Source organism: Gopherus evgoodei, chromosome 4, assembly GCF_007399415.2.
Source record: "Gopherus evgoodei ecotype Sinaloan lineage chromosome 4, rGopEvg1_v1.p, whole genome shotgun sequence".
Taxonomy (NCBI): Eukaryota; Metazoa; Chordata; order Testudines; family Testudinidae; genus Gopherus; species Gopherus evgoodei.
The window spans coordinates 113,515,530-113,527,794 of record NC_044325.1 but is presented as its reverse complement, the minus strand read 5'-3'; the positions used below and the strand labels follow the sequence as shown (position 1 = coordinate 113,527,794).

The 12,265-nt window shown below is 43.3% G+C and overlaps 1 protein-coding gene across 10 annotated transcripts in view; it reads left to right on the top strand.

Moving 5' to 3' along the window:
- BRSK2 (BR serine/threonine kinase 2) overlaps positions 1–12,265 on the top strand; it is a 505,761-nt gene that overhangs the window by 250,722 nt on the left and 242,774 nt on the right. For all 10 annotated transcript variants that reach the window (XR_004000116.1, XR_004000114.1, XR_004000115.1 and 7 more), the window contains exon 2: positions 7,048–7,142. Coding sequence is in view for 7 of the 10 variants with exons in the window: in XM_030560631.1 (XP_030416491.1) it covers positions 7,048–7,142 (95 nt within the window). In the remaining 3 variants the exon portion in view is untranslated. The remainder of the gene's footprint in view (positions 1–7,047; positions 7,143–12,265) is intronic.

Here is a 12,265-nt window from a genome sequence, read left to right as displayed (position 1 = left end):
AATCAGCCTTTCCCTTGTATCATCGGTGGGTTTCTTTCTTTCTGCTGGGTAGAAAACAGCAACATGCTCTTATGAATTTTCAGTTTATGTCTTTTAATTATAAATGAAAAGATGTTGATAGCTCCCTTCACTCCCTTCCTTCTGCCCCCAACCTGAAATTAGAGGGCTTCATTCCTGGTGAAGCTGAGGCCGAAGGTAGCCTGACAAAGTACGAAATGTCTGCATATCAAATCCTCATCTTTAGCAGCCCATTTTGTAGACCCTGGATGTTGATACATCAGAGCTCCTGGGTACCCAGGGATAGAAAGTGGCAGTCCCTTTGGCAGTGAGAAAGGAGGGAGCAAAGTATGGGGGTGGGATGTTCAGATGAATCATTATGTAAACCTTTTATTTGCACTTCCTTGATTCCCAGTGATCTATGGCTCTGCAGGGGCTCTGTACTAAAACACTGATTACTACTACACTAGGGGTTTCTGCTACTGGCACAGCTGCACTGGCTCAAACCCTAAAGATAGACTGGCAAAGGCATAGTTTGCAAACATGCATCTTGCTCTTGTTTAAATCCTGGATAAGCTGTGCCAGTGCAAATTACAGCATCCTGTCTACCTTAGAGATTACACAGGTGCAGCTACACCAGTGGCTGGCCAGAATGTATGGACTACTTTGCACCTCCAAAGTGTTGTACAAACAAACTTTTAATTAACGAACTCCTTTAACTCAGAGTCCTAAGAACTCGCTCATTTCACAGTAGAATAAGAACTGAACAGAAATCAGCCCAGGGCTTTTATAACAATGCCTCTGCCATGGCCTATTAGGAAGGATAGAACCCTGGATCCTCTGCTCCAAATCACAGCTCTCTATCACTTCAGCTACAGGAGTAACTCCTTTAGTTAATTTGCATTATTTGGTTCTCATCCCCTAGACTAGCCACTAGAGGGAAAATAACACACCTAGCACATTATGCACACTGTGTGCCAGAAGAAGCTCATCCTAAACATCTGAAGCGCACAGATGTTCAAATCCCCTTACAAGCCACCTCTGTTTAACAACTCCCTACTATGGGTTATCAGGAAGGATAGCAGCCAGGACTTTTCAGCTCCAAAGCATGAGCTTTTACTGCTTGAACTAAAAGAGCAACTCGCTTAACTACTAGCAGTAGTAGGCTCTTATCCTTTACGTGGACTAGCCACTAGCAGGCCCCCACACACACACTCTTGTCTCTTGCTCGTAGCCATCGTGTGACATTGGCAAGCAAAAATCAGAAGGAAAGATTTAGTTTTTCTTTTAAAAATATACACAGTTAAGTGAATTTGGGGCTGGAAAAAGGTGCTGTATTGAGAGCCCTTGAGAATGTCGTCCTCTCTCTACCTGCAGGTCAGGCACAAGACAAGCAGCACTAGGGCAACCTTCCTTTATTTGTATTTTTTAAATTTGGCTTGAAGGGAGAGAGAAATTCCAGTCATCTCAAATATGTAAGGCCTAATTCTGTTCCCTGTTACGCCAATGTAAATCTTGAGAAATTCCGTGACGTTAACCCAATGTGAAACCAGTGTGAAAGTACAATCTGTCTCATTGTCTGGTTTCTACAAGGCATGTAGTGTTTCTCAGTGTTTAACATTTATTAACGGGGTAGATGCGATGGTTAAGCCAGAGCTTTCGACTTTGTCTGACAAGTTCATGGCCAGGGAGAGGCACTGGACAGTGTGACACTGTTTAGCCCTGGGTCCAGGTACCACTTCTGTCTCATTGCCAGAGAAACCTGCCTATCCAATATGATGTCATCTCATGTTTACAGTCAAAGGCCCTGTTTTGTCTTGTTAAGATGTATGGCTGAGGACAGGGGAAATTTAATTTATAGATTGGGAAGGTGCAAGGGTAATATAGACCAGAAATAAACATTCTTCTTTGAGTGCTGGTCCCTATGTGTTTTCCACATGAGTAGGCATGTGAGCCAGGTGCCTGAGTTTGGAGATTCTTAGTAAGCAGTGTCTGTTGTCCCACATATGCACTGTTGCCCTCCTTGGGCTCCAGACCAAGGGCATAAGAGGCACTGTGGGCTGATGCCTCTCAGTTCCTTCGTATTGCTGCTGGCCTGAGTCAAAATCCTCTATGTTCACAGATGTCTCCAGCTTCTTTCTTAGCCTGTAAGTATATATTATAAATAGCTTGAATATTTAGCATGGCTAAAGTTGTGATATAGTAGTTTATAGTTGGTTTAGCTTAGTTTTTCCCGTTTCAGGGAGTCCCTCCCCACAGACTGGGACTGTGCCCAGAGTTCCAGGGCTCAAGAATTGCATCTCTTGTCCTTGCTCCTTCTTTGTGAGTGACAAGCAGCAATGCTGCCTCTCCTTTCTGTGTGAACACGTATCTCAGCAAAGTGCAGCATTTACCACTCATTTCCCCTGCAAACACACACAGCTTGTGAGCCTAAATTTGAGGAAACACCTTATGGAGAAGGCCATGAGACCTGACTCTGATTTGGGCCAGGAAGACTGCCTGGTACATCAGCCTCCAGGCACGAGCTTAGGAGTGGAGCCTAGAACTGTCATCAGGACAGATCCTCTTCCAGCTATGCTTCTGAAAGAAGAGACTCCCTCCCCTAACTCATCCTGGTCAGGGGAGCCTTCACGAGCATATTCTAAGGGCTCAGTATCACTTGAGAACCCCGGGAAGGAGGGTAAAGCATGAAATAAAAAGGATCATTCGGTGTCATCATTGGTTCCAACTCCTAAACATAAAGACCAGCATCCACTGGGTCCATCTAAAAGTGATAGACTTGTCTCTTCAGCCGTATCAGCCCCCGCTTCAAGCAGACAACTTCAGCAGGCACTCCTCTGCAGACCATGAGTGGGGAATACACAACTCTGTCCTGTGCAAGATATTCACCCTGTGGGGAGTACTTCAGAGGGATCTCCTTGCATTCTAAATGAACAGGAAACTTCTGTGTTGCTCCAGAGCAGCTGTGGGCCACAACTCCTAGGGTGACACTCTCCTCTCATCATGGACAGACCATCTCAGATATGTCTTTCCTCTCATCCCTCTGCTATCACAGGATGTGAGAAATTTCCATTACAATAAGGCCAGAGTCATTCTCATAGCACTGGATTGGTCCAGACAGTTCTGGACTGGTTTGAGAATGTCAGCCCATTCTCCTCTCAAGATCCACCCCTTCCTGTATCATCATCTTCAGGAGAATGGCAAAATCAGAGACCCTAATCCAGACCCACATCATCTTACAGCCTGGTTTTTGGATAGGCATCAAAACTAAAACAACTGTGAAGGAAAGATTCCACTTGGAACTGCTACCTAGCTGAATGGAGACGCTCCTCCACCTGGGCAAGGCACAATCTGTCTTCCTCAAACCTGCAGCTGTCCCAACTGTTTTAAATTATCTTCTGCCATTGAAGAATTCAGGTCTTTCCATTAGCTCACTGTGGGTCCATCTCACAGTAGTCAGGGTGAGTACACAGGCATTTCATTTTCACTCACCCAACAACGGTTAGATTCCTGAAAGGCCTAGTCAGGCCCTTCCTGCCAGTGGTCAATTTGACCTCCATGTATCCTGTCAATAGTTACCAGACTACCATTTGAACTTTTGGCCACATCCTCTCTGTCCCACCTTTCCATGAAGGTTGCATTTTCAGTTGCTATTACTTTGGCCAGAATGGTGAACAAGGTGCTGACCCAACATACACCATTTTTCACAAGGAGAAAGACTCTCTTCACCATCATCCTTAGTTACTCCCTAAAGTAACTTCTAAATTGCATGTCAACCAACCTATCCATTTACTGGTTTTCTTCCCAAACCCCCGTGCATCTGTTGATGAGAGAGGAATTTATTCTCTGGATGTCAGACGAGCCCTGGCATTCTACCTGCAAGGGCCAAACCAATCAGAAAATCACCCAGATTATTTGTCACTATAGCAGAAAGGTCCCGAGGACAAGTGATATCTTCTTAGAGAATCTCTGAATGGATTTCTGCTTGCATCATTGTGTGCTACCAATTAGCACATATCCCTCCCCCAAAAGGAGAGCAAAGGCTACCTCCACAGCATCTCTTCAGGAGATACCGATACTGGACATGTGCAGTGCAGCTACCTGGAGCTCCATTCACACATTCACAAAATATTACGTGCTAGTTCAGGCCTCCTCTGCAGATGTGGCTGTAGGGACTGCAGTTCTTCAAGCATCTTTACTGACTGCATCCTTGCATCTACCCACCCAGCCCCAGTCTGTATACTGCTTGTCAGGCATCCACATGTGGAATACACACAGGGACCAACCCTCAAAGAAGAGATGGAGGTTACTTACCTGTAACTGGAAGTTCTTGAGATGCATGGTTCCTATTTGTATTCCACTACCTGGCCCTCCTTCCCCTCTGCTTCGGATCTTATCTGATTCGTGGTAAGAAGAGGAAATGGAGAGGTGTCGGCTTGCACTATCTCTTATGCCCTCTGTCTGGAGCACAGAGAGAACAACTGTGCACATGTGGGCCAATGGACACTGCTTACTAAGAATCTCCAGACTCAGACGTGTGGCACACATTTACCCACGTGTGGGATACAGATAGGGAACTCACAACTTCCAGTTACAGATAAGTAATCTCTACCTCATCTTTAATTGTGAACAACACATTTAAATTCAGATCCTGCAGTCTAAGGTACCAGCAATTCAATATAGTACCTTAGGGGAGCACACTGCTGCTTCTGGTTAGCAGGCAGTGTTCTGCGTGGTGCAACAATGCAGTGTTGTGCCATTGCAACGGTGGGACTGCTGGGAAATCCAGCTACAAAGAATACAACTGGAAGTTAAGCCAGAGTATTTTAGTGTGTGTGGGGGAGAGTTAAGGATGATACAAACATGATACATGTTTTGTTGTAAAAGACATTCAGAGCTCTGCCTCACATTGGAGGCCAGGGGAAAGTGATGGACACAGTGTAAATCTGTGCATAGCCACAAGTGAGTAGTGCCAAGGAGTCACTGTCCAGTTGAAGGAGTGGAGCCAAAGAGGAACAGCAGTGGTAGCTTTGCAACTGCTTGGAGAGGTGAATGTGGCGCCATCAATGCTATTAGTTTATTGAGTAGACTGAATTTAGATGTGGGATTGTGGTTTGGTCCTAGCACAGCTGGGTGCTGGGAGTTTCCCAGGGCAGTGGGCAGGCTGTTGCTGGACCTAATTTCAAATGGGTTTGTCATGGCTGAGCTCTTAGTTTCTATGACTCATTTATGTTATGACTGAAAAGTAAAACTGCTTTGTGCCGTGTCAGCACTTGACCAGCTGAGTCTGAACACGGGGTGTGTGGTGTGTGAAGAGAAGTTCCAACAAACGTGAGCAGAGTGCAGAAGATGGAGGGAGCTAGAAAGGTGGGTGGGTTTCATTTCTTCAGCATAAACAGAACCTCTCTTTCACAGTTCCAAAATTATGATTTACAGTGATATAAAAAGTAGGCATATCTCTGAAGACAAACCGTTGGATTTATTGGTAGAACCCCTGTTCACTCCACTGGGGCCAGATCATTCTGAAATAAGTGCTAATATGAGTCCCTCTGGATACGTGGTTTGCCATGAACACTCTGTGAAAAGGCCTCCCCATGTTCATTGTCTCTCAAGGATCCAAATCCACTATATTCAGCTTATAAGTAAAAAAGATGGATTTTTTTCTCTTAATTCTAAACCCCAGTCTGGGCTCTGAGACTTAAGCAGGATTCTTTCCATTTTGTGCATCATCAGCAATAATAAAGGTGTTACAGGCCAACCTGACCCTTGGTGAACCCCTGTGCAGTGCCATGGGTTGCACAGGTCTCACTGATTCAAACTTAATAGACAATTCTGTTGATGATGCACAAGAAGTAATAGAATCCAGCATAGTCACCTGCCGCTGTGTTGGCTCTGCAGCGCTGATGGGAGTAAAGCAGTAAAGCTTATTTTAGTCACTAACATAAGCAGATCTGACTTAATACACACAGGAAGTAGATCTGTTGAGTAAGAAGGTGCCATTTTTATGCTGCTACCTTTCAGAGCAGAACCATATTTATGGAAGGGAAATTGAGAGGTAAAGGGACAAATGCTAATCTGACACTAGTGTAAATTGAGTGATCTCACTGGAGTTACTCCAGATTTGCACTGTTGTAAATGAAAGAAGAATTTGACCTATAGTCTATAATAGCTATTGATACCCCTAGTGCCAGTTACTGGTTGGTTTTATTTTTATTTTCTTTAGGTTTGTCTCTGTCCCAAATGTTGTGGTGGTATCTAGATAAATGGTCAGAGAGGGATTCCCTCATTCTGTTGCATGTATGATCATATAACTACCCTGAAAATTATTTTGGGTCAGGAAACCATCACTGGGTTGCAGCATTGCATCAGAACATGTTGATGCTTTTGCATGCTGTGATAACATTGCATCACAATGTCCATTTTGTCCAGCAGGAGAGACTGAAATAGAAAGATGGCAGCCCCATTAATTGTGGCAGCACTGGGAGAAGCTGAAAGTGATCTTAGGCCAGGTCTGCACTATGGAATTTTGCCAGCACAGCTATGTTAATCAGTGGAGTGAAGAGGTATGATCCCTGACCGATACAGCTGTGCTGGTAAAAGCCTCCTCTGTAGACATAATTATATGGGAAGAACTGCTCTTGAGTCACTACCCCTTCTTTATTTAAGTGAATTTAATGTTGCTGAAAGACAACCCTAATGGCTCAAGTGTTCTTTCCACATGGAAATTTTTGGGGGGCTGGAATAAGCAATTCTGGCAAAAGCTTAGTTTTACTGGTATAGGCTACGTCTGCATTAGAAGTATAGTATACCGATATAGCTATACTCTCAAAGCGTTCCTAGTGTAGACGTGGGTTAACTCCTAGTGTTGTCGGATCTTCTACAGTTTATTCATTATTCACAGGTTTTTTTGTCCCTGAGAGTAAGAAGGACTAATGGAAAAACATTTGCATATAAATAGCCAAATTGCCATGTAAGATGCTAACAGCAAAGAGCTTAACGGGGGATGTCTCTAACCATCTTTCTCTCTCTATCTCTCTGTTTCTCCTGCAGGGCTTGTGAAGTTGGGGGTTCACTGTGTAACATGTCAAAAGGTCGCAATAAAAATTGTCAACAGAGAGAAGCTCAGCGAGTCGGTGCTAATGAAGGTAATTTTCTAATGGGAGATTTGAGGAGGGGAAAGTATAGTTCTTGGCTCTGTGGCTTCTGTTCCATGCAAAATTAATCTTTAATTATGTTTAACAAACATCCCTGTCAGGTCTAGGACTGTGCTGTGCATAATAATAATAATAATTCAGGGGTGGGGCGGCTGGAATTAAAGAGAAGGAGTATGCATGTGCTTTAATTAAGAGCAAAATTAACGGCCAGCCTCAGTGCAGTTATGGCTGTGCAATGGCAGACGCATGTGTTGGGGTTCTAAGTTCCACCAGATGATGTGTGATGCCTGTTACTCTCAGAGATTGGTGAGGACATCTATTCTGGTATGTGTATGTTCTTACTGCTGTTCTGTGGTATGGTTTCATTCTGCTCTATGATCTAATGCACCAGATCCTCGTCTAGTGTAAATCGGTATAGTTCCATTGATGTCAATGAAACCATGACATTTAAAACCGTCTAAGGATCTAGCCCAATGGGTTTAATTCCCAGGAGAACGAATTTAACGCATTGCACCCAGGCTAATAATAGCCAGCTCCTTAAACTAGCACCATTTAGCAATCTTGGATACCAAAAAGAAAAGAAACCAGCTGTTTTGTTTATCTAATTTGATGAACAGCAGGGCCAAATCCAGCCCTAACTTGAGTGAACGCAACTCCTTTGGAGTCAACAGAATTGCACTGAATTTAAGCCAGCTGTGAATTCGGCCAATGTATGTGTATTTTGTGGTCCACTGTTGACCACACATGACACATTCCACATTAGTGGAAGACACATACATCTTTTCACTGTTGTCACTGTGGGAGTTTCGTTGTGTATGTGCTTGTGTATAGTAGCTATTTTCCAGTACTAATAGTTTACAACAACCTCACTGAGAATGGAAGGAAAATTGGGGATTGAAGGAGCACACTGCTAATTTTAGGTCCAAACTAGTTTTAATGGAAAAAAGGGGGGTCAGCATAACTTCACATGAATGGAAATATCTTCAGCCTTTGTTTTTTGGAATTTCAGTAATATATTTCCCTCAACCACCTGCTGCACTGGGAACTCAACTGGCCATGTGCTAGTCCACAAAATCCAGGAACTGAAATAGACGGGCAATAAAACTAGAACTTAAAGGCAACTGCCCAGTCTAGTTTCATTGTCTAAGGAGTAAACTGAAAAAGTGAACAAACTGCACACCTGGCAAACATTAAACTAGACTTTTAATACTTTGATTAATTAGTAACATTGGTAAGGAATGTATTTAACATGAGTTTTATGTTAACTGTGAGACCCTTTTAATGTGCAGTGTCTTGTATCAAAGATGTTATTTATCTCATTGATATTTCATGGAGAGGGGCAAAGCAGAACTTCTAGCATGGCAAAATGATCCCTTTTCTTTGAGCTGATTCACTGTTGTTACTCCAGTTATAGTGTAAAACTGGAGTAATGCATTGGTGACCCTTATTTCCATGGATGAGTGCTGAAAATTGCCACGTTCCCTGTGCGATTTTGCAAAATTATTCTCTGCAGGACACCATGTATTGTGATTTTCTGCTGAACCTTTCACATCACTGCCCACAGAGCTTTCTCTTACTAGGGCTCTCCACTGCATACTCAGTAGGCTGCGATTGCATATGGAAGTGGAGTGGGTATCTCATCTATTACATAAGTGTAGTGACCAAATGTCTTTTCAGGATTGCTGTCTGACAGTCAGAGGCAAGCCTTTGGTTCTCTTAAGTTAAGTTGGAGAGGACTATTAGCTATTTTAATTCTCAGTTCTTCCCCTGAAGAACTGAACAGAGAGGAATTCAGTTACTCCCAGTTCATACTACAGCATCACAGTGCAGCTGCTGACAGCCTACAGGGCAGAGTCAGCAGCCACAAGGAAGAAGCTGAGGCAGGGCCAGATAGTGTGTGACCATGTGCTGGCAGTCCCACCCTGCAAATGCTCCCTCTGACTTCTCAGTCCCAATGGCAGACCATAACTCTCTCTGCCAATGGGCCACTCACCTCAGTCAATGGATCCCAATGTTGCACTCTCCACACACACTCTCCCCAACCAGGGCCCAGATCCACGGAACCTGCCTTAATCTATCTCTGGAATGGATTTGACAAACATTTCCCCCTGCAGTATTGAGGATGCAGAACTGTGGCCCTTTGCCCTAGAGCATAAGAAAGAAGTCTGCCCTTCAGCATCTAAAATAAGCACCAGTGGCCCGCAAAGCACGCTGCTCTCTCCTGCAGAGGGCTGCCATTGTAGTTTTGTCTGTATCTGCTTCTTAGAGCCTTTCTCTCTCCAGTATTTTTTTTCACCTAGTGCTTTTGTGTGTGTGTGTGTGTGTGTGTGTGTGTGTGTGTGTGTGTGTGTTGTACATTCAGGGAACTGTCCCTTCTCTCCACAGCTGCTCTTCATCTGAGCTTAGCAGAATTGAGAGGCATTTGGTAAAGTGCTTTCTAATCATAGCATAATACTATCAATATTTCTGGAGAGAATAATTCGGAATTGAAGCAGCTGGTCTCAATTAACAGAACTGCCGCTGTGGAGATGACACATGAGCAGGCGTGGTACAGCATGAAGCTGCAGTAAATGTATAATATGAGCATGCATTGCCCCATCATGCTCATATTATATATGCTCATATTACACATTATACAAAGGTACTGGATTGTAGGTAAATTGCTAAACAGATATGATGGGTTGTCTGTAGAGTAGGCACTTGGTGTTCTTATACTTTCATATTGTGGATAAATCTGAGAGCCGGGCTTCTTGCACAGGTCCACCTATGTCACATTTGGAACCTTGCATCTAGGTTGAAGCAACAACAATATATAATGTCTTAGACTGTACAAAAGACAGAGGGCCTGATTTTGACTTCACTTCACTTTTGTACCGATGTACCTGATTTGAGCTGGATCATCCATCTACATGTTTGGTAGCATCCACTGATTTATGGATACAGTGGGCCAGATTCTTCTCTCATGTCTCTTCTCTTACTTACACTTACAAATTAGAAGTAACTCTGTTGAAGTCAATGGTGTTATAGCAGTTTACTCCAAATGGAGACCTGGTTCGTTAACTTAAATGGAGTTACTTCTTATTTGGCAGCAAGAGGAGAACTTGGCCCAGAGTCCAACGTGCATAAATCAGTAGCCACTACTGAACATACAAATTTGCAACCTGTGGTTTTGATTTTTCCATGCCATTGAGGGAATTGAGCCACACAACCCACATTGAAATTAACATGAGTTGTGTGGCTAAACTGCCTAGTCAGTTTTGAACATCTCAGCCTGTATGTTGCATGTTAAATTTATATCCTCTGGAGCTGCTAATTCACAGTCCCCCAAACACTGTGGGGAGATGGAATGTGTGGCATCCTGTCGCTTTAAATCCACAAAAGACCTTGTGAACTCCATAGCTAGCATTCTGGATTCTACAGCAGTCTGTGGGGTGCTGCTGCAGTTTGGAAGTTCTGTACCAGCATCATTTAAATTTTTTAAAGGTTTTTTTATTAATTAAAAATGAAAATAGTAGTACAGGAAAATAGCCTTTGTGTTATTTACTATGATATTAAATTCCATTTCATATATGCTATCCTCATATTTTCAGGTTTTGAATTTGTGCCAAACTTTTCTGCTGTCAGTGCCTTACTGCATCATATCAGTTGTCAGAGGTGATGCTGGAGCTTTTGTCAGGTGGATTGGGAGCAACGGTGGCTTTTGGCACCTACGGAGGTGTGGAAAGGATTTAGGAATTGTGAGATAAACAAACAAGTAGGATATTTCTGCTAAAAATAATCAGCAGTGAGTTTCGTTAACAGTGGTGACAAGTTATTCTTTTTTGATTTCAGAGTTACTACCCCTTTTGAGATGAATGTGATAATTTTCACCCCTCTCAGAGCTATTGTTTCAGCCTATCTGCAGACTCAGGCATGAGCTTATACTTTGTTCATGTGTCCAAGATTTTGTACCTGACCATAAGGACTGGAAACATAGTTATGTTTATTTAAATGGAAGTTTAGATTCTGGAGCACAATTTCTCAGTGGGGAGTGGATTCTACAGCAACTTCTGCAGCAGTGGAATCATGGAATGCATGGGGCCCTGAATAAATGCAGCAAGAGATGCTAGTATTATTATAAAGAATTGGCCTTATAGCTGATTGGCTAAATTGCAGCTTTAAGCCACTGCTGCAGGCTGGTGAATGCATCCTGTCAACAGTGTTATCCTGAAGCTTGAGCTGAACCTTTATGTATCCCTCCAGAGAAAGAGATGTGTAACAGGAGTATAGGAAAGACTCACAGGGCATGATTTTTCACTTGTGTTACAGCCTCCTTTCACTACCATGGCAATAGAAAGGCAGTCTAAATGAGCTGGAAAGTGGGCATAGTTTTCTGCCACAGTGGTGTGAAGTGGTCTTAGTGCAGTGGAGAATTCAGGATGTGGTATTTATCCATGGGAAATGAAACGTAAAAGCAAATCATGCTTCTATGTTCAATTATTGTTACCTTGAATTGTAGCTCAAACCACTATTATTAGACCTAGGGCACAGGTATTGGATTTCTACAGTTGGAGCAAGAGCTTACCAATGGTAGTACTACCCATTCCCACAAGGGGACTCTCAGAAGAGCAGGAAGTAAGGTATGCATCCTGCTTAGGATAACTTCCCAAATTGTATAGGAAGGAGCCCTTCTGGGTTTAAACAGTGAGTTGAGGGCAGTGTGTGGATATGTGTGGGTGTCACAGGGAATCCTCTCTCTGATATGGCTGAGGTGTATTTGGAAAGTTTCTGTAAGTCACCTGAAACACAGTCAGAATATGCACAGCTGCTTTATTATTATTTTTTTTTAATTTCAGTGTGTTTTTTGTGATCTGCCCTGTGAATTTTTTTCCTGGAAAGGCTGTGCTTGTGGCCCCAAGGGGAAGGTACAGTGAGAAAGAGACAGGTGGCCTTTGATTAGTTGCCTGGACACACAGGGATCCTGAGAAAGCCACAGGTGGGCACAGGGTTGACAACAGAGAATTGATCTCCACTTGCCTTTCTTTGAGTGTCCTTTTATTTATTTTAAATATTGCCTTGTGTGTTGGCTTTTATTGTAGGCTAGTATCTCAAAGGGGGAGTGCGGGGGAGTGGAC